The sequence below is a fragment of the Larimichthys crocea genome, chromosome XX (assembly GCF_000972845.2).
Source record: "Larimichthys crocea isolate SSNF chromosome XX, L_crocea_2.0, whole genome shotgun sequence".
Lineage (NCBI taxonomy): Eukaryota > Metazoa > Chordata > Actinopteri > Sciaenidae > Larimichthys > Larimichthys crocea.
Window position 1 is genome coordinate 8483811 of NC_040030.1, and position 27070 is coordinate 8510880.

At 41.7% G+C, this 27070-nt stretch overlaps 1 protein-coding gene across 2 annotated transcripts in view; it reads right to left on the reverse strand.

The window, feature by feature from the left end:
• The window catches only part of exoc4 (exocyst complex component 4), a 103942-nt gene that overhangs the window by 5095 nt on the left and 71777 nt on the right, over positions 1–27070 (reverse strand). Inside the window, exons 14-20 of one of the 2 annotated variants that reach the window (XM_027272085.1) lie at positions 21587–21723; positions 19633–19788; positions 17717–17895; positions 9487–9631; positions 7043–7221; positions 6796–6955; positions 3448–3563 (exon numbers count right to left, since the gene is read on the reverse strand). In XM_027272085.1, coding sequence (XP_027127886.1) covers positions 3515–3563; positions 6796–6955; positions 7043–7221; positions 9487–9631; positions 17717–17895; positions 19633–19788; positions 21587–21723 — 1005 coding nt within the window. In that variant the 3' untranslated portion in view covers positions 3448–3514. Of the gene's footprint in view, positions 1–3447; positions 3564–6795; positions 6956–7042; positions 7222–9486; positions 9632–17716; positions 17896–19632; positions 19789–21586; positions 21724–27070 lie in introns of those variants that run through there. The other variant, XM_027272084.1, reaches the window with a different exon arrangement.

Sequence of the window (27070 nt, forward strand, 5' to 3'; positions counted from 1 at the left end):
AACTGTTGCCAGTACAAAGCTCTCTCCAAGCTCCTGCTGTTAGACGTGTGTAGGCTGACTGACTGACGAGTTTATAGGCCTGGCTCCCTCTTTCAATTAAGACAAACCTTCTGGTACACTAGTAAGTTCTGCATGCTGGAAAAAATTAAGCACAAACATCCCGTCTGAAAACTGTAATTATGACTGTGACCACTTTGACAGGCACAAAATTCTATTTGGATATTTTTCTCTGGTCTAAAAAAAAATTCCGTCTGCTAAAATAGTCCAACTAGCTGGAAAAGCTTTGGAATCCATCTGTTGATGCAGCAGCCGGCAAGTGAAAGCAAACAAGAAAAACTCTATAAACTGCTATAAAACAAGGCTTAACTACAGTATAACAGCAACTACGATTCACTTGGCAGCGATGCATTTAGGACAAATCCCACACAGGATCTGTCTACTGATGCTCATTTATAACCGATGACAGAGTGCTAAATCCACGGTGCGGTTTGTTATTGTAGCATCTAATATCAAAACAGAAAAGGTGCATCCATAGGACGACTGTGTGTTAGACTGTCAGCTGGTTATTAGTGTCTGTGTGTGAGTCGTAGGGGGCCAGCTGGCAATCTGGGCCCTGTTCAGTACAAAGGAGAGAGGAGGCTGGTTCAGAAAGAGAAAACCTAAGTGGTGTGTGTATGTGTGTGTGTGTGTGTGTGTCTGAGTGATGTATGTTAGCGTGTGCTGAAAACACTTTCAAACAGTTCATTACCCAAGCAGCTTGAAAGTCATTTGCCAAACAGTGTAAAGGCTGTTAATAAGATTAAAATCTCTCAGCACCCCACCACCAAGAAAGAACCCCTAGTGACACACACACACACACACAGGCTAACACACAAACACACACACATCTTTTCAATCTGTTAAACATAGTTAATGAAACCTGCATTCTTTTTTTCCACCCCTCACAAAACCAAAGTGAATTGTTGTTTGCTTTCTTCCTTTAAGTCTTTCTCCATTTAAGTCTCCATCTTTTCTCTAAACACACACTAATTTTTACCGATTTCCACCTGCTTCCACCGCAAGGCCCGTCTATAAGAGCACTGCTTTAGTAATCAGCGCGCGCGTGTGTGTGTGTGCGTGCGCGTCAACAAGCCTTCACGGTGCGCTTTCTATTAAATTTTAATTAGCCGCCCTCCTTCCTTTCCTCATATACAAAGAATATTAAGTAAATTTATGATGCGTGGAGGCAGCGGAGGACAGACAGATATATATGTCAATAGCACGGTGAGAGAGCGCGAGAGAGAAAACAGGGAGTGCGAGAGCAAAAAGACAAAGATAAAGAGAGAGAGAAGAAAAGCAGGAGAAAGAGAAGAATCAGCACAATTCATTCCCCCTCATTTCCAGTGTGTACAATATTAAGGCCATTACAGGCTGCCTCTGTCAGCGTGTTTGCAACAACACATTAGTTCGTGGAGGAGAAGATGAGGAGAGGAAGGAGGAGGAGCAGGAGGAAGGATGAGAGACTTGTTGCTGCAGTAACAGCTACCAGGGCTACTGACACCTGAGACCTTTCATATGATTAAAAGTGCATCCACACTTTATTTGAAAGTGCATCACTTTCTCTCTGTTGCTTACAGATCTGTTCTTGACCAGTAGGTCCAAAACCTTTAAACCACAGCACCCTTTCACAGCGATTTTCTCTGACTCTGAAGATGAGGCATTCAGGCGTGGGGCAGCTTGCTTCCACTCTCCATGTAAAGGAGAGTGTCAAGTAGCTTTCTTTGAGCTTTGTTTACAAGTGGTAACTCTTTCTTGACTGATCTTTCTGACTGCTGTGTGCCTGGAAAACTTGTCTTCCCGGAAAGCCTGTTGTGTTACTATGACAACTGGCAACCATGACCTGACCATCCATAAGTGCAGATTTAACAGGGTTTCTAAAACGGGGATTGAGATGTTTACTGCTCCGCTTTGATACGTTTTAAAATGTAGTTAATGTAAACGCTGCCTCGTCTTTTTTATTTGATAAAAAGTGTGGCTATAAATGTAGTTTAAAAAATGGAAATAAGGAAAATGCTAGTATGCATGTCGTTAAACAAAATTAGCCAGCTCAGTATGAATGTAGTCTCCCTTCAATCTCCCTCCCCTCCCTTAAGAATAGTGCAATTGTCTCTTCTCTGGTAATGAGGAAAGGTCTGCAGAGACACTGAGGCTAAAGCTTCATCAGCAAAGACCAGTCCCATCATGCTGCCAACAGCACAGCAAATACACAAACACACAGACATACACACAGTCTCACTGGCTTCATCAGCAAAGACCAGTGTCATCATAAACAAACACACACAGCAGTGTGGACAGACAGACAGACAGGCTTCATCAGCAAAGACCAGTCTCATCATACTGCATCTTGCGCATGCACACACAGAAAAACAGGAGCAGAGGAAGGGAGGGGGCTGTAGGAAGGGAAGAGAGAGAGTAATATTTCAGCAGAGGAGGTGCAGGTGGTTGGATGGTAGCAGGGAGGGTGGAAAAAAAAAAGACGAGGAGAGAAAAATGAAGAAAAAGGGACTGAGAGAGGAGGAAGAGAGAGATAAAGAGAGAGACACAAGGTGACAGGAAGGGAGACAGAAGCCGGGCGAAGTGACAGTGTACCGGAGCCAGGCCTAAATACAAACAGTTTTATCTGTTGACACCCACTACCTCCTGACACGGCCGTCAACTGTACTTATTACCACATTCTCTGTAGGCACACCAGTCTGTCACCTCAACACACACACACACACACACACACACACACAAAGACTTTTGCCAAAGCGCACACACCGGGTTTTAGAGACACACAGAGGCACACTTCGGGAAAACACATTGTACACAAGGCTCTTGTACAATTCACACGTGTACACCTACGCACGCTAGTAATTTCCAGTAGCAGACAGGTGGGTGCAACGGGCTGAACTCCGGAGGGCATCGCCATAGTGAGCCTGTCAGGCTGGTGTTTAGCCTAGCTGCAGGCTAAGGGGGCTTGTGAGTTAGCTCGGGATGTTATGACAGCCGTGCAACCTGCCTGCACGGGTCACTGGGCAGCTCGGAGCTTCACCGTATGTGTGTTTGTGTTAGTGGTTATGAGTTTGTCATGTCTCAATGTGCAGTGTGTCTGGGAAAAAAAACATACCATAAAACCTTGCTGCTCCACACATAGGAGATTACGTACACAAGACAAACAGGCACACATTTATTTACAGTTAGTGTTAGTGTGAGACATCCTTGTGCACACACATTGTTGTAGTTGTAGTAAATAGTTCCAACATTAAAACATTTTTTAAAAAGCTTTAACTTGCTTATCTGGCTGTGTGGCAATTATATGTTTGTATATTCAAATCTCAAAGCTAATTATTTTAGATCTTTATTTAAGGTGACTAAATCTGTTTCCAAGCAAAATAAGTCCTTACTGTCTCCGTGAGCCGGAGTGGACTGTTGCCAGGCAACACAAAGTTTTGCTGTTGTGTTTTCTTGGGAACTATTGTGGCCTCTGGTCCTTTCAAGATAAAAGACTCGACAACAACATCACCTTTATCTCATCTCTGCTTCTGTCAAGAAATCAGCATAGAGGGGGAGAGAGAGAGACAGGGAGAGAGAGGTGGACACACACGACAACGAGAGGTGATCAATGGAGTGACAAGGTTGAGGGCGCAGTCAATATACACGCACACACAAACACACACAGTACACACATTGCAGTGACACACAGTTCCGCACAACAAGGCCGAGCCCCTGAACTGTTTCTGAGCAGATGGTCTGTGTGTGTCCACTTGTGTGTCAGTGTTTAGCTGTGTGTGTGTGTGTTTGACCTTGACCCACGAGCTGCTATCGCTGCCAAACTTCTGACTGAGAGACAAGAGACTGCCATAAGGCCTTGCCATACAAAAGACACACATGCTCACACACACACACATTTCATTTTAACACACTGTGCTGCCTTAGTAATTGACATCCTGTACGTTTTTTTCACAGTTCAATACTCAATATATGAACATGGATTCAGCCACAGGGTGGCACTGTTTCCCCATGCTTCTTCACTATCAGAGGGGAGAGAGAGAGTGAGTGTACGTGTGTCTTCCTGAGTTCTGCAGTGCCGGTTACCGGGCCTCTCCTTAGTTTTACCTCGGATCAATGATTATTACCGTGCCCTTGTCCAGGTCTCTCTCACCTCTCCTTTTCACACACAAGCACACAAATGTAAAAGAAATGGCAAAAACACACACACACACACACACACACACACTAAAAGTACAGGCAAACATCTGCAGCCTTTCTCAAAAGCAGACTTCCTGCTGTGATCACTACCTATCCTCATTTTACTCTTGTTACTCCACAGGTGGTAATAAAATACTGATGACTATTTGCTTTTAGTCCCCTCTCTGCTTTTTCACTGCCGATTCTGGTCGGCTCATTTTTAGTTCAACATCTTTACATTTTTGTTGCTTAGTTATTCTTCGAAACATGAGAACTTGTAGATACTATACTTATACATTAAAGTCTCAAAAGTCCCACATCACTCAGGCTCTTTTAAAAAGGCATGATTTGCTGGAGCGGGGTCGGAAACACTTACACAACATTTCTTATAGATCATTTATTTTTTCAATAAACTCATGTAATGTCAGCCAAACAGAGTATATATATCAGAATTTTTTTGGTAAAAAATGCACCATTTTATCTAATTTTAATCCCGTCATCATACTTTGTTAGCCGTATGATCACGTCCACTATACCTGAGTGTGGGTTAGACAGCACACTTCATGAATATTCATGTCCTAGACATAAATATGGTGATTTCAAAATGCTGATTGGTTTGGCTGTGTTTCTGTGCACCAGATACACGTGTGTATGTGGTGTGTGTGTACGTGCATGTGTTCGGATGCATGTGTGTGTTGGTGTATCTCGAAGCCGGAGGCCGGCCAATCCGAAAAGCCATGAATTTGTAAACAATGTGCTCTACAATTCCCAATCAACACCTCCACACCACCCACGCCTCGTAATCAGAGAGAGTGGGGGAAAGAGAGAAAAGACAGAAGAGCCATCACTGGCATTTCTCCATAATCTAAGTTGACAGAGGGTAGAAATAACATACTAATCAATGGTCCTCTACATCCTGTAAAGTTCAGGTCATTTCAGTTTACTTCTTTGTTTTGTTTTGTTTTGTTCCTGGAGGGAAACTTGGCTCGCAATACCGGCATATTACAAATGTCCAAACGCAGGCAGCACATAGACACCCATCCACTCAAACATATGACACACCACAAGAGCTGTGAAAAGCTGCTAATTAACCCCACAACACGACAACGTGGCAGACATGGGTAAACACCTTTTATATCAACAAGTATTAAGGGCGATTAGGTTAGGACAGATAGTTGAGATGCTGCCATAAAAATGAATAAAGCAAAGGGAATAAAAACTGTGAAACAATCACTGTCTGTTCATTGTTGGCTTTCAGCATGTCTCTAAAAAAGTATGTCATGGCCAATATTTTTATGTTTTTGGAACAATTTAAAATGTATTTTTCTAACCAAGCAAGCCCTGTTTCTTTTTCTACAAAATATGACACTAAAGCAAGACAAGAAGAGGAACAGAAAGATATTGATACCCATAGACAGCTGAAAACAAAGTGGTAATACAAGCTAATAAAGTTTTTATCTGTCTTTCTCCTCTCATACTTTTTCAGTATTTCATCTTCTTCATTTCCCCCCTTTCTCTCTGTCTCTACCTTTCTAGCCTTCATCTATCACTGCGCTGTATTCCATCTTCTATCCATGCCGTCTTCTCCAAGTCAATTGGATGTCTTTTCCTGCGAAAGACATCTTTTCTATAACTTCCTTTCACTTAGTTTTTCAATTTTCCTCCCTGTAAGCCCTTCCCCTCCTCTCTCCATCTTTTCCATCACCCTTCCTCTCACACATTCTCTACAGTCAAGGACAAGCTTCTGAAAGAGGGGGGGGGTAAAAAAAACATCAGATGAATACTGTGAAGCACCCTCCTCTTTCTTCTCTTTTTTCTAGCCTCCTGCTCCCTCCCTCCTTCTCTTTTCCACAAAGATATCTGAGCTCTGATTTCCCCCATGCCTGTCAGGGCTGGACAGCGCTGGGCAACAGCAGGTAGACTCACAAAATATAAACGTATGAATAAGAAATAAACACCAACAACCGTGCACATACAGACACACGGTGCGGTTGACAATCTGTTTGACCATCTGTCTGCCTTGTGAATCGACATAGTTGCTGTCTGAACTTGAGGACATTGTGCACGTCTGTGTGTGTCTGTGCAGGTGTGTAGTAGGGGTGGACCAATATATCAACTGATTAAAACTGAAAAATGGATCATCAGCCAGTAATACTTGATGTATAATTTAGAAATATTACACTAATTATCTCCTTTATGTATTTAAATTAGAGTGATTATAGTACGAATTCTAACACGACTTTGTGTTAATGTTAATATTTATAAGATTGTTATTATCCTGGATTTCAATGGAGAGTCCTGTGATATCAGAGGCTTTATCACCATGACAACAGCAAAACCCAAGGGAAAACCAGGCAAGCACTTCTAAAGTATTGGCAAGAAAGCAACATGACACTTCAGAGACACTGACTACCTGTGCAAAATATCTTCTGCCAGCTGCTTCAGTCCAAGGTTATGAGCTTTTATAAAACCAGTGGTGCACATACGAGTAAATACTTTCTGGTTGAGGTGAATTCCTCATGTGACACCGAAAAAAAAAACCCTGAACTGCTCTGTGGTCAAGTGAAAATGTGAAAAGACTTTTACCTGGCGAAGTCGAGGTCAGCCTCTCTGGACATGGTGATGTTGGTGAGGTTCTGCTGGAGGACAAAGATGTTCCTGCACATCTTCTTGATACCAGACTCGCTGATCCTCTTAAAGTACTGGGCCCCATTGATAAGAATGCAAGAGATCAGATGACCCAGGCCTAGTAAGAAGGAAGGAGAGAAAACATATTGTCAAATCAGCACAGAGGAGAAGAATCAAAGAAAAAACAGAGAAATGAAACGCTGACCTTCAAAGATGTATTGGAACTTATGCTGCTGCAGGGCAGCGCCCATTGCCTCCTCTATGGCTGATATGTCCTTGTTCAGTTTGACCACCAGTGGGTCGTAGTCCATGCTCTCCACGTTGGCCACAATAGCATAATTGCCTTGCTTAGTCAGCGGGATCAGGTAATGGAAACAGTGCACCCTGGGTTGAGACATGAAAGCGTAGTGAAGCTGTTGTTGATATATTGCAATCATGGAAATAGGCTACAAAAGCTTGCACATCCAAATCTGATAAATACAAGGTGCTGGACTGAAGTACATATTAAAGCAGAAAGATAGTCTGTATGTTGAAATCAACATGCTGAGTTTCAAGGTGTAAGAGGGAATAAGAAGGAAAGAAAAGCGGTAAAGAGGTGAGGAGGTATGGGGTGTATAATTCTCTGTACTTACTCTAACACCTGTAATTGAAAAAGAAATCATTATGTTTAGAGTGCTTGTAATATATCCACTTATTCAGCTACAACATCACTTCCTGATACTATTCAGCCACAAAATCTGATTAGTCAAGGGCGACCTGTAGAGCTAAGAGCTAAATACAGTATGTTGTACATAAAAAGACTTATACAAGTAGTAAATTCACAGTCTAACAAAACAAGTCCTCTACTTCAGGTCTTATTGAAATACAACAGCCTGAGGATTTCTAGGAGTTTCCTTCATACTACAGGTCTTTCATGTCGAAAAATTTAATTAAGAATGTATGCCAGAGAAGCTCATCTCTGTGTCTTTACGCCTGAAATACTTACAGTATTTGAGATGTTTTTGAGTTCATTTAATCTATTTTTTAGGGAAAGTTGAATGAAAAACGTAGTTCAAACATGAATTCGTTCTCTCTGCCAGTAAACGGCTCCAGTGGAGTAATTGCGGGTTAAGAACCTTGCTCAAGGGTTTTTCTATTCACTTTGTTCAGCCAGTTGGTTTTTTTGGCTGCTATTCTTTTATAAATGTGTTCATGACCAACTGCCACAAACAAGCTTGATTTAACCATAGAAGAGACCCAATATAGATATATAAAAAAAATCCAGAATATTCAAATAAAATTTTTGGATATTCTTGAGAAACAAAACGATCCTATCCCTAGTTTGTCCGTGCTATAATATTATGTCTATGATATTTACATAATTATGTATAAAATAATATTATTTTAGAGCAATGATGGGTAGAGGAGATTAATTTAAACCATCATTTACCAAGACCATCCATTTAAACACCTACATCATAGTCTGAGGGACATGGAAGGCTCATTTCTGTCTAGACTTAAGAAGTCAATACTCTCATAATTCCATAATCACAGTGCCCTGAGCAAGAAAGGCGAAGCCAACAACTACCCTGCACTTTCAATGCCTCCATCTCACTCCCTTAGCTCTCCATTCAATCATTTCTTGTACTTAGCTACTGTATCTCCCTTCTTTAACCCTTACCGTCACTTTAACCCCCACACTCATCTCGCTTCCCTCCTCCCCTCGTGCTCTCTTCCTCATGGCTTCATTTAACTGGTACCGCTATCAGGGGAAATTCGCTAGATGGGGAGAGTCAATGGAGTGTAGCATATAGCTAGACATCAGCCTCAGGGAGGGTTTTCTACTGAAATCATAAACAATACTGCATAAGCTACACAATAGTCTACAGGGAAATAGTGGTACATGGAGGGATGGAAAGATGGGGAGAGAGATGATGGAGGACTATTAGTGGTTGAGGGGGTAGAAAGTATATGGTGTGGTAAATTAACTTGGATGTTGACATTCAAAACACAAACTCAAGGCATACCATTCTACAACTTGTGTATTTGCCGTAGAAATGTGATGACACTGATACTTTTCTCCATATGATTTAACGACATGTCTTCTAAGCTTGTGCAGTATGATCATGGTAGATGTGTGGGTGGTAAATCATTTAAAGTCGTACTGTATCTCATCTAAAGTGTGTGGGCTTACATAGAGAACTACACCAGCAGTGCTGAACAAAACAACCGCACCCACTGTGTGCTAACCTGAAGGGGTCGACTTAAAGAAATAGAAAAGTTTCCTTTACCCTGTAATAATCAGAAAGTGCAACATCAATCTACAAACCAATGAACATGCAGGTCAAGTCAACTCAACCCGGAGTAAAAGGCTGTGTGTGGTTCAATGCCTTGACTAAAAAAAATGGATATGGTTCACCTACAGAAAGTCAATAGAAAATACATTGAATTAAGAAAGAGAAACTGCTTTCATTTTCACAGGAGTGAAAAGAAGGAGTGCTTAAATAAAAAGCATTTATAGTCTTGACATTGACTTTGAAGCATTAAAATGGTTCTGCCAGAGAATCTGAGGCCATCTGTCACCTCGTCACAGAAGCATTATAAGATATAACACATAAAACCCGTGTGTGTGTGTGTTTTTTTACTTCTACAAGTCGCTTTTCTGCATACCTGACCTCCAGGTGCAATACCAGGAGACAGCGGTCAGCAATGTCCTGGAAGCCCCTAGACAGGTCACTTAGGGTCTGGAGGATCTGCTCCCTGCTCCTTTCGCTCTCACCACTCACCTGGCTGTCTGATGAGTATGGAGACGCACCTGGATGGACAGAAGAAACATTAGCAAACATGATTGTGCCAATGTAATGAGTACAAGGACCTATTGCTAGAGGAACTCGGATGGAGTTTCAACATCTGGATGCTGCTTAAGAGCTGTTAAAGCCCCATCAGCTCCAGAGGTGCTGCTCTATAGTTGACCCTGATATCTGACCCCCACAAATCTGCCACACCATCATTATTGATGTGATGTGTCGGTGGCCACACACACACACCGCACTGTACTCCAAGGTAATATGCATGTAAGTCATTTCATATCGACATAATCAGGAAGTGAAAATCAAATCAGCTCATCAAAAAAAAACATTAGTTCAACGTCGCACACTTCCTGAGTCCTTCAACATGTTCTTGTACTTTCTTCTCGCTACTTGTGCTGAGACAGCAGGAGCATGTGTCAGTGCGCTGCATTGTAAACCACACAAAAGACCTGTGCGCGTGTGCGTGTGTGTGTGTGTGAAAAGAGAAAGAGAGCCAAAGAGCACAAGAGCATGATGAGTGTATATAAATTCAGCCCAGTGTAGATCAATGGCCATAAATTAACAAGGGGAGGAAAGGGAGAGAAATTGGCCCCGTCACTCATATGTAAGTCTATTTGGTCAATGAGGCGAGTGTTTGTGCGTGTGTGTGTGTGTGTGTGTACGAAGAGTGACTGTTGAGCAGGAGAATGCAGGGGTCCACGATCGATGTGCCGCAGTCAAAGCCAGCTCCCCAGTTACTCTTCCTGCCCTTCCGAAGGTCACACACGCATGCACGCAGACACACACGCACACGCACACGCACACACACACACACACACACACACGGACAGACTGGCAGCAAGTCTGAACGAAGGCCGAGATAACCTGTTCATTTGTCTTCCCTCTCTATGACAAATTTTTTGGACTGATGTTCCCAAAGCAGATAGGAAGTGAGATACAGGTATTTCACTCCAAAGTCGTCACATCTGAACACATTTAACACATCATCTCTTGCTTTCTCATACTGTAATTTGAAGTGTAAACTAAACCCAAGAAGTCTGCTGGAATAGTACATATGCATGCTTATAAACTGGGAAAATGACTTCCCTAATCGTAAGTCAGCTTGTAGATGCGATGTTTTTGTGTCTAACTCTGTGGTTTGTGAATCATCAGAGCTTTCAAGCTGCCTTGAAAAATCATATATAAGAGTAGGGATACACCAAAACAGGACCAAAGCCAAACTGGTGCTGCAGAAAAAACATCCAGTAACAAGTTGCTTGTACACCTACCATTTACTGGGAAAATAGTAGAACAAATCCAAGCTCTCTGTCAAAAAGTAGGAAGAAGCAAACAGGTTGAGTTCATAACAATATGAGACTAAGAGAATACCTCATATTTTCATCGAGATCGTACACAACTTTAAACATCCTGGCTGTATCAAACAGACAAAACTGAAACTTGCTGATTCATTTCCAGATTAAGTGAACACACAAGAGGACCCAAGAGTTTGGATAATCAAACTTGTCACCTGGAAGAAACCTGCAGACAATTTAAGACATTAGTCTAAGGACAATATAGAAAAATAACAGTGAAACGAATGACCAAAACAAATACTGGGGTGATCTACTGTGGGGAATCACCCCACATTAATAACGCCAAGTTACGTTCAATACCTCTTTGTACACATACTTATTCAGTCAAAGCAATTCTTTGCCCTGTTGGTTCAGGTTTGCACATATTATAGGTGAATATGTGCTTCTGTCCTTATTGATAAGATAAGATGAGAGACCAGTGGCTTAAGCAAACAGCAGTGAGGTATGTGCTATGACCATCCAATCAACAAAGCAAATACACTCAGGTGAGTGATGTGACATCTGTGTGACAACTACTCTTATGTCCTGTGTGTCTGCCATATAGAGATTGTGTTTCTTATTAAAAGGTGTGCATGTGATGTGTGGGGCTGTGTATGTACTGGATATATGAGCTTACTTGCTAATTGACTGTCTTCTTGAGTAAACCTCTTGATAATGTGTGTGTGGGAGGACACTGCAGTGCAGAGTCATTTTGCAGCAGATGCAGGCAGTTTATACTGTCACGGGGGGTGCTTCAAGTCAAAGTCGTGCGATGGAAAGACTCCGGCTTGCAGGTTTGGGTAAAAAAAAATCGAACAGACAGACTTCAAATAAATGTCTAAGCTTCTGTTTGCAGTGTGTAATTGTGGATGAAAAACTGCTAAGCACTGTTCACTGTTCACAGAAAACGGTAAAAAAAAAAGACAGATTTTTGTGACAATTATCAATTCTAAGCCACAAATTACGAGCCTCTTACCTCTTTCTAATCAATTTCACAGCTAGAACCACCTCCACAAGTGCTGACATAATTAGGAGGGACAGTGGTTAACATTTAAGGCTTACAATCAGTCTTCTTTTTATTTTATTATTCTACATTAAACCAGTATGAAAGTAAAACTAAGCTTGCCTTACCTCAACAGAGTAGCCTAACACCACATAGACTCTGAGTTTGGTTGTATGTTTTGGTTTTTGAAGGAAGGTCAATAACAATCAGTGTTGTGAATAAAATCCATATGATGCCTACACCAGTGACTGCCTAGTGAATGCCAAGGATTAGATCTTTAGGTTGGCGATATCAATATTAATACGGCGGAGAAACAACAAACGAGATTGGTCTTAACAGAAAGAATCCACAATGATTTCTCAAGGGGGCGACGCATAATGACATTAATTACACTTGATTTGATTGTATTTAGACGATGTTGTGCATTCTCCCTGTTCACCATTTCAGATTATTAAAAGATATAGAAGGCAGCACTGAAACACAACATACTGCCTCTAAAGTAAATAAAAGCCACAATTACAAGAATATTACCTAGATGGCTGTGTAACCTGAGAGCTTTATTAAATAATCTATGACATTATGATATGCAGTTTTTAAAGGAAAACTAACAACATCAACAAGTGTTTGGTGCAGCTCGCAGTGCGCTGAGTGTTAATACAGTATAAAGCTGTCACTCTGTTCTTCCATAAAGTCCTACTTGACAAAAGGTGCATGTATGTTTGCTGGATATAGACCATTTTTCTCTCAGCATGTTTCTTTTATTTTCTTAGCTTGTGGTTATGTGTGTGTGTGTGTGTGTGTGTGTGTGTGTGTGTGTGAGAACAAGAGCATTTTACTTGCTCTGCCTGTGTCTTCCCTCCAAGTATGCGTGTATGTGCACATGTGTCTGAAAGTGACTCGAAGGCTTCTGTTTCCTCTCATGTGCATTACACTCACTCACTCACTTTGGCATCAGGAAGGAGAGGAAAAAAAAAAAAAGGGCTCGCTGTGGCACACACTGCTGGAGGTCTCTCCAGGGGGTGTCCATGAAACACAGACGCGCACACACACACGCGCCCGAAAACACACACGCACAGACTCGGAAACACAGACACACACACGGATTCCAGCCACTCCCCCACACCGCCAAGCCCGCACGCTGCTTTGATGATGCGAGGGAGGCGCCACAGCATGGGGGACACCATTAGAGTCAGGGACAGACGGGCGAAAGGAGACGACTCATTGGTCCTGACTGACAACTTTCTTGCTCTCTTTTTTCTCTTTATGCTGATTAAACGCGAGGATATGTATGTGCTTGTCGTGTATCTATTTATGCGCTCTCGTGTAGGCATGCGCCCGTGTGATGCGCTTATCCAATTATTTTCGAATCCCATCTAAGAGAAACGTCTGTTGCTTGCCATCTGCAGAAGATGAGGGTGGCAGACATTAAGGAAGAAGATCAGTGATGGAATTCACTTTCGTGCACACATACCACATGCAGATGTATTCATACACGGACAGTTCATGTTAACACAAACCCAAATTTGCACCTGACTGCCACTGAGGGATTAAAAAAATACATTTAGAAACAAGAAAACAATATGACTTGACATTTTCTGTGGCACTGACAAATGGAGAAATGCTAAATATTTGAAAATCATGATCTGTTTAGTTTAGAAAGCACAAGATGCCCTACCCCACAACAGAAAAGAGGAATGAAGAGAATATGGAGAAAGATAAGCTTAGGACAGTATCCTGCAGGGGTAGAGTGATGAATGATTCATAAATGACTGACTGAGTAAGAGAGGAGAGGAGTTATTAATTATTTTGCTGCCTCTGGTAGAGGATGAACATCTGCACACGGGGATCTGAACTTCTGTCCAGAGAGAAAGCGAGATAGCGAGGAGGGGGGGTGGGTGGATTGAAACGGAGAATGAGACTGAAAACATTTTGATCCGACAACCACAGATTGTTTAATGGTGTCTTATCATGAGAGAGTCCAAACACGCAACACATTTTTGACAGATACAGAAATAAAAACCTCATATGGATCAAATAAAAGACAATATTTCTACTACTGAAAAACCAACACCATCATCTCTCACTGCAACTAGTCCCCCAGGCCTGAATAAGAATGTGTTCTTAGTCAACTTGCCTTGTTAAATGAAGTCAAGTAAAAAAAAAAAAATCTTGCTAAAGGGGAAATACCTACTGTCCATAGTCAAGGTTAGAAAAATGTATTCTGTAATCTCTATATGTAGCAGAGAGGAGGAACTTTTTCCCACGAGGAGACCGCACAGTTACCATCTGAACCCTGCAGCATAGACTAGAGGCCTGTTTCTAAAAGCACCTAATGATGGTCAGGCCTCCGATATGAACACAAACATTTGCACACAAGCATACAGTATATTAAGTGTTGGCAGGGAGCAAAAAGTCTGCAAAAGAAAAGACGGCCCTTCACACTGTTCATGATCTCCTGCAGGTCCGTGTTCTGTACACAAAAAAATCCAATAAGGCTGCCAGACGCACTGGCAAATAATATTAAAAATGTCTAAATGCATACATACACGCACAGCAGTCAAAACAAACAAACAAACCAAAATAAAAAAAAAGTCTGTCATGCTGACACTGCCCCTCAGGCATCTGTGTGTGTTGTCGGGTAAATATTGTCAGAGTGGATTAGAAGTCCAGTGCTGTGACCAGATGGGTGATAAGACACTTTCTGCAGCCACCTTCATGGCCAATAACAATCAGTAGTCTGTCTACACACACACACATACACACACACACTGACACCAAGACATTCTTAACAATCTGACACACAGATATCCAAACAGAGATGCACAAACACTAAATCAAATTAAGACTCGGCACCATGAGGAAGTTAAACGGGCCAAATGTGTGTGCTATTTTTTAATGTGTGTAACACATCCAGCAGGGCTCAATCACACAGGACAGTGACCAACCAAACGGCCACTGCAGAGTTCACCGAGCCAGAGACAGAATCCGCCCTCAACACTCGAAGAAAAGACAGAACGGCGTTCACGGTACCGGCGTGAGGAAGAGGCGGAAAGACTGAAAGCAGGTAGAAAAAAAAGAAGGGGAGAACGAAAGAAATGCTAAGAATGAAGCGAGAGCAAGAAAGAGGAATGAAAGAAAGAAAAGGCAAAAAGAGGGAGAGGAAAATGAGTTGTTCATACCTGACTGCTTCTGTAATATAAAATCCAATTTGGAGGCATAGACGTGAGGCTGGGGGGGGTGGGGGGTGGAGGATGAGATAAGGTGGGGTCCTTTTTCCCTGCCGAACCCTTGTCCCATCTTACACAGCGCATGCTTATGTACACACACACGCACGCACGCACACACTAATACCCATACCCACACACACGCAGTCCGTCATCAGCTCGGCAAACACTAAATAATGAACAATACGGAGGCTGTCCCCGCATGATAAGTGACTGCCCTATCCTTCCCATTAGTGCCACCCGCCAGAATTAATGATAATTATGTCACGTCCCTTCCCGTACTTTTATTGAATTCTTATCTATGAATGAACGCGGAAAGCTGGCGTCAGAGTGAGAGGGAAGGGAAGTTTAAAAAGAGATAGTGACAAAGTCAAGCCCAAATAAGAATATCTGAAAATTCTCATTTAATTATTTTATGTCGAGAAGAAAAGTTGCGATATGAAACAAGCAAAATAGTGCAAGTTCAATGAGCAATCAGAGGTCTGAAGCTAGAGAGTTGTGACAATCGCTGATAAGAGTTGAAGCCCTCTCTCTCTATCCCTCTAGGAAAGGTGCATAATTTACCAGAGCTCTGCCAGAGGACCAAGATACTGCAGAGAACATGGCTAAGTTTCTCCAGAGTACTGTAACACAATAACTACAGAGGTGAATAAAAGAGTTGTACAAAGAGCTGACAAAAACATGTTAGAATCAAATGGTTCAAACTGAATCCAGTGCTGTTAAAAGCTTATGAATAATACATTTTAAAAATGTAATGTATTTTAATAATACCAAATATCTAAATGCAGAAGACTTAAAAATAAAGTCTGACATTTGAGCTTTTTCGAGAGCATCAGCTTGTCAACAGTGATAATACATTGCCCATTCAACTCTAGAAGTTCAGCTTGATGACATTTTTAAATATGTTAAATATCGAATGAGCGTATTAGAAAGACATATACAACAACGTGAGTTTTTAATGAGACTGAAAACATCTGTTTATGCTGCAAGAATTTGAAAGAAGGACGATTAAAAACGGCAAAATAAGAGACTTCCACAACAAGCTAGGGTACAAAAACAACCCTGACCCTGTGAGAGTCATTAAAGGGACGAATAACTCCTTGATTGCCATCATATGATGTTAATAAAAAGATATGGACTTGAAGAGGAACATTACATGCTTGAATCTTTAATTGGAGATTAAACATGTTCTAAAAGTGATAATGAGGACGAAAACATTACTGGAATGATTTGTGATTAACAAGACCTAGGTAAAGACTGTGTGTTGGATGGAAATACAAACACCTCATTTTGATTAGTGATTAATGATACAAAAGTGATGACTGTGCAGGGAATGTATGAAATGCTTTTAAGAGTCCTGATTAGGGTAGGCATTTAGAAGCACGCACTCGCAGAGCCAAGGATAATGAGTGTGTGTGTGTGTGTGTGTGTGTGTGTGTGTGTGGAAAGTGCTCTTTGACAACTCCAGTGGAGAAGGTAATGAGTGTGTGATAATACACTCAAACAAGAACTTAATGAGCCACAGGTAAGAAGTATAGCTACGCAAGCGCTGCAGCTAGGGATGAGAAAACTTCATATACCACCCGACTGTGACTATAAACCATCCAGACAATGTTTTTAATCTGGAGTGTATTCTGATCAATAACTGCTTAACGACCCGAGAGACTTGCAGCAGCTTCTCTGGGAAAAAATGTCCATGATGTAATATTGCACTATACTATAATATACCAGTCAGAAGAGGATATACTGTATGGAAACTTGTCCTCAGGTGCTTTCAGGATTTAAGCTTCACTAAGCGATCATACTTCTGAAACCTGTTGGATGTCATGTGAACTCGCAACATTTAACGGAAACATTTTCCTCGAAAAGTAACATTTCTGGCATTACCGTCTGTGCCAAAGTAGAAAAACAAGAAACCGAGGGAATGAAAGCGACAGAAAGGATAATCTAATTCTTTTTATTCTTTAAAATTTACGTGTCAAAAATATTCAGATTTTCAGTATGCAGAATAAACAGGCAACAGATGTCTGGTACCGGTGTGTAGGCGCACAATTTGCTGCATGTGTCAATGTTATTGTCAAAAATATCACCAAGTTGAGCTTGATTTGATTTCTGAATAACAGTTAGTTGGAAGAGGCATCCACTCTGTAAGCACTTTGTATTTATTATCTAGCGATGTTACAGCTTCTTGCCTATATGCATAGATATGAGACGGATATGAGAGTTTAATTATGTATCTCAACGAACTTTCAAATATGTCTGTTTCTGCCGAGAGCACCATGGGATAAGGAGATGAGGTGAAGAGATGACGTTCTTCATTAAAATGAAGAGCTCAAGGTCTCTTCTTACACAACTATTTCTGTAACTTTGTGTTTGTGTGCTCAATCCCAGCAGAGATTGTCTGAAAATGTATCCCGTTATGTCATATTTAAACAATTACCATGTCTCACCTTTCTCTACAGTGTGTTGCCTGGCTTTTGAACCCCTCAAAAATTGCCCCCTCCCTCCCCAAACGATGCCTCCCTTACTTACTGGAGGAATGGGGCAGGTTGGTGAAGAACGTCTTGAGGCGACTGGCAAGCCACTCCATGCTCTCATGAAGGTTGGCCAGAGCCTTCAGGTCACTGACGTCACGCAGGATCTCATTCTGGGGGATCAATTTGTCTCCCAGGTTCCCAGTCAGCACCTCAGACTCTTTAGCAAAAGCTGCCCTGAAAGACGCAGAGAGGAAGCCATGTGAGAGTTTGGGTGGTTAGAAGGACAGACATGTATTGTTGGCAAAGAAGAAAACACAATTTCACAATCCCTCAACCAGCAAACAGCCTTTCAAATCAAATGAAAAATGACTTCTATCAAAAAAGCGCTAGGTCAAATGTGTTTGATGACTAAGAGGCATGACTATGAAAAACCCTGTAATCAGTCTACAGTATTAAGTTATTTGAAGGAAATTACAAGACTCTTTTTGGTTTGTTGGTTGGACTCAAACGTCTGGTCTGCAGAGGCAGAGTGGCTTACATAAATGCTCTAATAGTAGCCAATTTTCAAACGTTAAAACATGGCGGATTGCTGAATGGAATGGATGTGCAAATGTGTGTGTGTGTGTTTATACTCTGTTTGTTTGAAGAAAGTTCAATTTTTATAATAATTTCATGCATATATTCACAATGATGTGGGACAGAATTAAAGCCGTGACATTTATAGAGATGCACAAATCTCCAAACTAGACAAACAAAAAACAAGACAACAGTCAAAAGGAATAAATGGTAGATAACAAGAGAGATAGAAAGACAGATGGGGGGGATATGGGAGGAGGATTAGAACAAGACAAAGTTGCACACAGTGTTAAGAGAGTTTTTTAGTTCTAGTAACTTTAAAACAGTTGGTGGGAGAGACAAACAACAGGTGATGGGGAAATGGAAGATAAACAGAAGGCAGATATTTACAGGGTGGAAAAACAAAGACATGGAGATCAAAACCTCTTTTTTCACCATATTTATAAGCACTTGTGGTTTTTGGAGGGATAATTGACTTCGGTTACTGGCACAAACAATGGAAAGCAAGCAGGGAAGTTGGATAATCTCAACACCACAGTGCTGCAAACACATGGCATGGAGGACTGGCCTCCAGAGTCACCAGGATGCCCACAAGTTCAAAATCCTTTGAACAACAAATGGGTAAAAGAAACCACCAGACACACAAACACACATTCTCCCTCTCTCTCTCTCTCTCTCTCTCTCTCTCTCTCAGACATAGACATGTGTAGGTTATTAATGAGGCATTATTAAAGCACTGCAGTCGTGCAGAAGCTAATCCCCCTTTCAAAGTGATGAAAACATCTACAGCTCTCGAATCAAACGGCCTTATGCTCTCCCCTCTTGCTATCTCCGAGCTCTCACGGTGTTGTTGTGCACGTCTCCGTGTGTGTCTGAGAAAGGGAGTGTGAAAGGAGGGAGGGAGAACGCGCACAACAGATTGACTTTCTTTGGCCATATAACCAATTTATTTATTTACTTTACCATTCCGCTCCGATGAGCTCCAGTGTTCCCCGAAGAGTGCGCGCATTCAAAGGCAATTTCGATAAGACTGACCCCCCCACCTCCTCCTCCTCCCTCCACTCGCTTATATTTTGCCATTTTGTTCTTTCCTCGTTTCCGCACTTCCTTTTTCGATAGAGGGTGTTTAAAAGAGCAAATCATGGCTTGTTTTATGGGTGCACCTTAGTCAACGAGAGAGGGTTCAATAATATGCGAAAAAAAAAGAGCAAAGATGGGAGGGAGGGATTATTTGCGTGATTGCTCAAGTGTGAGTCACCGTCTACTCCTGCCTGTTTGTCTCTGTGTAGTGCGCATTAGTACGTTGTTTGGCTATAGGTTTTTTTATGACTGTGTACACACAAGGACATATGTACATGAATGATATGTTCCATGTGTATTTGTGTGTGTGTGTACCGAGTAAAGTCCTCTTCATCCTCTCTCTTCTGTCGGGTCTGTCTAGGTTGGGCCATATTCGCCCAGTTAGGGAGTGACTGGAGCAGGCGGCTGATGTCCTCATCTTTAGACCAGGATGCACTGATGGTGAGCTTCTCCTCACACTGGACTATACCCCTGAGGACACACAGATACACATAATATAATGTAGACAAGTTATTACACAACATATGCATTTGTCTGTCGTTGCTCTTAACAGATGAAAATAATAAGAAGAAACGAGATTTAGCATGTTACCGCTAAAATAGTTAGATGTTAATGTCATGCAGCATTTCTAGGATTACTAAAATGCTACATGCTATTATAATTCATATTTTACCATGGCTGAAGGGAACTGATTCTTTAGTTTTAAAGGTATCCAGTCATGTGGTGAAAAAATTCTAACATGTTCAGCCACGCAGAAAGTGTACTGCAAAACACTAATAGTCACACAAACAGACTAGTATCACTAATAGTCAGGTAGTTGAACATCTGTGCTGGCATATAAAAAAAGGATTACAGCAATTTCTGATTTGGCGTGAAGAGAAATAGGGGCAGACAGCCAACATGTATTTGCTTTGTGTGCATGTGTCTGGGTTGGAAAAACTGCTTGGTTCTGCAATTAATATCATACTAGCATCTTGTACAGCAGGCACACACACACACACAGACGTGTTAATGTGTAAATGCACACAGGAATAGAACACAAACATACACAGCATTCATGCAAATACAAACACAAATACACACATACACACTGGCAGCCTCTGTTTGGCTTGTCTTTATCACTCGGAGGCCCCAGTGAGACTGAGGCTGACCTGTGACAGAGTCCAGATGGACTCCCAGCACTCAGTCAGTCCTTTTCCTGCATCTCCTGGCCTGTTTATCACTCCCTCTCTTATGCCTCCATATTCTCTAGGCCCCCCTTTAACTGGCCAGGTGTTACAGGTCCTAGGGGAGCACAGATGGATGGCCTTTCACAGCACCAATGCGTGTGTGATTGCGTGCATGTAAAAAATAAAAGCAAGAACCAATTTAAACCTAATTCCATATTCTAAAAAAGTTAAAATGCTGTGAGCCCTTCATACAAATTCATAATTTTTCCCCATGATTTTCTATTTTTTCAGCTCTTGTGAGATGACCAACCAAGTGTCTGCCAAGGTTTCATTAAGAAAAGCTTTTCATAAAAGCTTTGCAAATACCAAGACTGCCACCTAAACAACGCAGTTCATCAATCAAAAGCCAAAATATCCACACCACAAGTAAAGTTTTAAAATCTTTTCTACCATAACATCATCATTCAGGTAAATGGCACCTCTGTCAATGTGACTCTGAGCTCCAGGTATGATCTTGAAACTTTTCATGGCACACTACAAACTCTTTCACTTATTTTGGTCAACAGGATCATATATTATGCACACAGTGTTTTTTGGTTTTTCTCTGATATCTTCTGTCTGCTCCATCTAAACTCTCAGTTTTCTTATGGACAGTAAAGAAACACGCAAACTGCATACTGCTGCTGTTAGCTACTGTAGCTCATTTAGCTAGCCATACTGCTCCGACTGTAATCTCCGAGCATCGGGGGAAGTGTTTGTGTTTGTAATGCAGCTGTTTTAGGAAGAGGAAGTTTTTAGGCAGGGAGCAATGGCAAAATGGGCACCGGATAGGAGCTGGGTGAGTGGTCAACCTAACTGCATTACCAGAGCATGGCAGAGGCAAAGAGACAAGAAGAGGATGCTGACGGAGGAAGCCAAGAAGAGAAAAAGAGAGACCGAGTTGCAAAAATATCACATCTTGCGTCAAATCTGTTTTTAGGGACCCATAGTCATCTCAGACAACTACGCATGGAATCCAAATAGATCCTCAAGTTAAAGAGAAAAAAAAGATTTCAGCTGCTATTTCAAGAGAGCTGGTGTCTTTTTTTTTTTTTTTTTACCTGTAGGCAGTGTTGCATATTTCCTTGTACTCCTTGAGCTTGTCGCAGACCATCTCGAGGAACTGGTTGGAGTAGGCACTTAAGTCTTGCATTAGGCTCATTAAATCCTGGATGGACTTCTCCACGACCACCGTGCTCTGGAGGCAGAAACAGAGTGAGAGTGATAAGAGTTTGGTTGGTTTCGCGAACACATAAAAACGTAGAAATTTCTATGTTAAGAAGAGAAAAACAGACAATATAAGTGACAGAAAAAAAATATAGGGTGGCTTTTATGTAAGTGCCCAGTCAGATCCAGTCTGCTGTACCAAATATAACAAGATGGCTCCGACTTCACTTGTCTATCTGTTACCTGTGGCTGGACTGATGACTGGTGCTGGAGAGCTTGTCATAAGTCGTAACACTGTACTGGTAGGAATGGATGATTCTTTGTGTGAATCAGCGTGAGTGCACATATTTGTGTGTGTTCTGAACTTTGTGTGCTGTGTGTGTTCTCAGGCTGAAAGTGAGTGTGTGTGTGCATTTGTCACAGAGCACCCATCACCAGGAGCCACGGCAAGGCTGTGACAGCAGCCATTACAGATTAGCCACTCCTGCGTGACTAATAGCTGGCCCGGGAACAGCAGAGCAGCTTCATATCCCCAGACACACTCACACATACACACAGAGAGAGCAAACTTTTTCAAAACACACACCTTTGAGCAATTCAAGAGCTGTTAAATGAGATTACAACTCAGTATGTTCCCGTTTGCCTGCTCCTAGCACTTTACCAATCTATCCTACATCTCCAATAATAGTGATAACTTGCTATTAGCGCGGTGATAGCCTCGCCACATTTACGCTGAAACTTGCTGCGACTGCGAAAGCAGTACTGTATGTGAAGCACAATAATCCCACACAAAAGATACACAGAGAGGGAATTTTAGACATATGATGAACTATTCATCATTCATAGATTCTTAATATTCATCTCATTACTCTTCCTATGTAAACTCAACATTATTCCTTGTTTAGGCGTGAAATGGAAAAATTAATAGCTGTGTCAAAGATGAATAAAATGAAAATGATCTGTGGTGGGCACAAACAACTGCAGGGGGAGAAGGTAAAGGCAAGCAGCCATAGCAGTACTTGTTTTTTAGTGCAGCCTGCAAAAACCAGGCAGTCTTTTTTACAAGAAAAAATGGTTGAGTATGAAAATAAAATTTTGATATTATCTTAATAATATGGCTGAATGTTAGAGAAGTAGAATAAACATTGCAGATCTGCATGTGTATGTCACGTGTTATCTCTGTTGTTTTAGGGTAAATAAAACATTTTTTTAAACTTCCACAATATTCAGGACCAGTAGTGGGCTGCCAAAGTGGCTGAAAAGACTGTAGAGGGCAGTAGTGACTGTAATTGATCATCAAAAAATATGGAGAGACCCCTGATGTGATAGAATGACATTAATATTAATAGCTCTTTTCTGTGTTTCAGTTTCCCCCTCGCTCATTCTGTCACAAGCAGGCAAGCATGCACATACACCAACACACACACACATATATGTGCCGCCACACACAAACAGCAGCCACTCCACTGAGGAAAGTAATGATCCATAGCAGTGCCCATGCCCATGGAGTGCTAACCAAGGCCTTGTCTCTGCCAAGGGAGAACCCTTTACTGTCCATGCCTGACTCCCTGTCAGCCTGCCAGGGTAGGAAGAAATACATAGACCCCGCAGGAGGGCTAGCTGTTAGTGCAGCTCTGGCAGCAGTTACCACAGCATCTTAGTGTAGGCTGGTGGGTACCACTTAAACAACACTGTGAAACCCCCCCCCCAAAAAAAAACATAGGCAATGTTGTTGCTACCAATTTGTGTTACCGTGACTACAATGATAGTGCAGTGATAATAATATGCTGCTACTTTTGCATCCCTGAAGGGAAATCTTTTTTTTTTTTTTTCCCCAACACCTCTGAGGCGACAAGTTGGTGGCTCATGGAAACTTTAACATAACTGACTTAAGCATAATGGAGTCTATTACAGCGCTATAGTTTGTATGACCCATTTGACTTGGTAAGAAAAAGATTATCTAAAAAAAAATTCAACTGGATTGATCTTGATCTACAAGAATCATTTTGGGGAACTTGACTGCACGAACAGTAATAACTGTTAGGAGGCTCGTCCACTAATCAGATGATCGGTGGTTCGATCCCTGGCTCCTCAAGTCTGCAAGTTGAAGTGTACTTAAGCAAGATACTGAACCCCAAATTGCTCTCTGTAAGTTGCTTTGGATAAAAGCGTCAGCTACATGTAAAATGTAAGAAAACAAAGCACTGAATTTACTGAAGCAGCAGCAGGATTTCTACGTTCAATTCTGAAAAATCTGAGCAAATATCAGAAATTCAACAACAGAATTTTCTAAAATCCTTCAAAGAAGAGAGATAAAGTTAAGCTAGAGCTGGAAATTTAGAGACAGAAATAACATGCTATTATGAAAAAGTTCATGCGTAGTCAGAATCATAACAGGGGCCCACTCTTGCTGCCTCAGCTACATGGAGCTCAATAGCAGGCCAAGCCAGTGAATGAAGAAGGGTAAACAATGGTTGCCCGATCCATTACTCCTGCTCTAACAAATGCTTGTGCGCTCAGCTCCCTTGTCTAATTCTGCTCATTTAACACAGCCATTTGTCTCAGGCAGCAGAAATCATTAAAAAGTAATCAAGGGACAGATTGAGAAAGGGAGGAGAGAGAGTGGGGGAGAGTGGTAGAGTGAGCATGTTCTGCTACGTCTCCTCTATCTTCCTTGACCGTTACATAGGAGACAACATCCACTGTGGAGGCTCCTCCATCTATGTCCGTCTTACTCTCTTCCCTCTCTCTTTCTAATGTTTCACACTTAAAAAAAGGGTCAACATACTGCAGGATCATGTGAAAAAACACCCAATTTCTCTCGAAAACTCTTCTCCGCAGTACTGCATTACCCCTGAAACCGAGCTCGGTTGCACTTTGCCTCTACTCTTTTACATCATTACTACGTAAAAGCACAATCATCAAGAAAAATTAGGTTGTTGCGACTTGCAAATGGATCTCAGATATTTGCCAGGGGTAAACCGCTGCCGTTAAGCGAAATGAAGGCCACAGCCGTAGTGGGGTTAATGACGGCAACGAGGCTGCGCTAGCACTCAGATTGGCGCCTCAGCGGAAAAAGCTGTTAACGCGCAGCCATCACTACAGAACCCATCGGAGCTGGTGCTGAAAGTAGTTATTTCCTTTGGTTGAGTGAGTAAAAAGCAAAATACGGGGACATGACAGTAATACAGTGAGAGTGCATGGATGTAATCGCTGAACTCATCTGTGCTGCTGCATTCTGAATACAAACGGACTTCCTGAGGTATAAAGGAAGGTATAGAGAGGAAGTGCATTTTTTATTTACTCAAGTTCACTAAGTACATGCTGTGTGTAAATGGCAGTTTGTTCCATGAGGTTTCTGTAAATGTGTTTTCTAAGCTGTTGGAGTGGCGGCAGGGACTTGAGGCTTACCTCAGCTTTCAACTGGAAACGGATCATGGATTTCCCCATTAAAATAGTGGGGTGCCCCCACAAGCTTTTGCAAGGGTCAGAGTGTTTAACCTTGTGCTCTTTGCCATTTCACTCAAACCCTGACCCCGAACCACTGACTCGTGTAATGTCTACGCCATGCCATTCATATGTGTGACCAAGGGTTGCCAAAATAATACACACTCAGCAGCGTGTATACGGCAACTGCGCACACCCACGCAAACAAGAACACATGCAAAGATAACCCCTGTCTGCCCCCCTTCCCACTCACTCTCACTCACACACACACACACTCACACACACACACAGGCTGTCCCTCTCCTGGGTAGAGGGGGAGCTGAGCATGAGTGGGACATTGTCTTGACAGATCATTCATCAACGTCAGAGTATAGCCACACTTCGAAGACTCCCCTGACACACACCGGATGGCCCTCATGCTTGCGACTGCCCAACCGCAACACATGCTTCTTTGTATGTGTGTGTGTGTGTGTGTGTGTGTGTGTGTGTGTGTGTGAGTGGGTTTGTATTCAAGTTTGTTTAGCTTTGACAACTAGGCAGCGTGCCTTTGTCTGCTGAAGTGTGTATAATATATAATGAAAATAAAAAGCTCAGACCTGTTCAAAAAATTTAAATGAATCTGCAAAACTTCTCTTTCTTGAAAGAACTGAATTTACGGCTTTCAAGACTTGAAATGTGAAAATTTAAATATACCGTTTATCTCAGATTTACCTTCTCACACACAAACACACCTAAGTTCTTTCTATATGACCTGGAAGTCACCAATCAAGAGCTGTCACCTCTAATCAAGTGCAAGTAATCATCGCTCTGGTGCACTGCAGTATTTTATAACCTGCATATGTATTTGCATAACAAATCCTTCATTTTAATCATGTTTTTTTTGGGGGGGTAAAACCTGAGGTATGCAAATAGAATCCTTGATGTCATTAAAGCTCGCTATCATTAAATGATTAATTTTGGAAGAAAGTTAGACAAAGAGAAGCAAATACTGATGTACACACAGATTTTTAGCTGCGATGTCAAGACACGGCTTGTCACTATGAAATAAATAGACACGGGACTAAATTGAGTTATTAAAATAACACGTCTTCTCTTTCACCTCCACCACCATCACTTCTAATCCAAAGCTTAATGCAATGTTTGTAAGTGTTCTAATTGAGAGATGAGGAGCAATATCACACTTGGCTGATTACAGATGGGCTTCCATATTACACAGCCCCCCCCACCACCCCTATTTACACCCACACAAAAAACGCGAATGCAGGGTGAAATATGGAGCTTGTGCATATGCTAATCCTAGGAATCACCCAAGAGTTCAGATTTGCCATTCTATTCCACATAGTAACCCGAAAGCCAATTTTACTAATTACTCCATGATCCTCTTGGCGTTTTTACAACCAGCATTGCCTTCTGGTGAATGGGTGATGGATGCCCTAGCATTTTATATGATTATTTATCACTTATTGTTATCAGTTATTCTGAATTATTGATAACAAGAGCTGCATTAGGCTGGCACTGGTTTGTGTGAGCATATAAAAGTCAGTAAAAGAGAAATTATAATGTAGTTTAATGCATTCTGTATGTTCCTGATATGAAACCACTGTATAACCTACACACAGACTCATGTACCCAACACACACACACACACAACTATGTGTCTGCTCACAGAAATACAAAGATTGTCATTTGCAAATTCAGAGCCTTGACTTGCTTCTAAAAAATTCAAGCTGTAACTTTTATCAGAAACCTTCTTTCCTTCAGACCAAAGGGCATGTTTGTGGTAGAGCTGACATTTCAACTTCTCTCCCTAACTCACTCACTCCAAAGGCAAAGATTATGTCTCGTTACACACAGAGACTCTGTCAGTGGTAGCGCTGCATGGTGTGAACCTGTACTACCCCAGGCAGTAGTTGGCATCATTTAAATGCTCT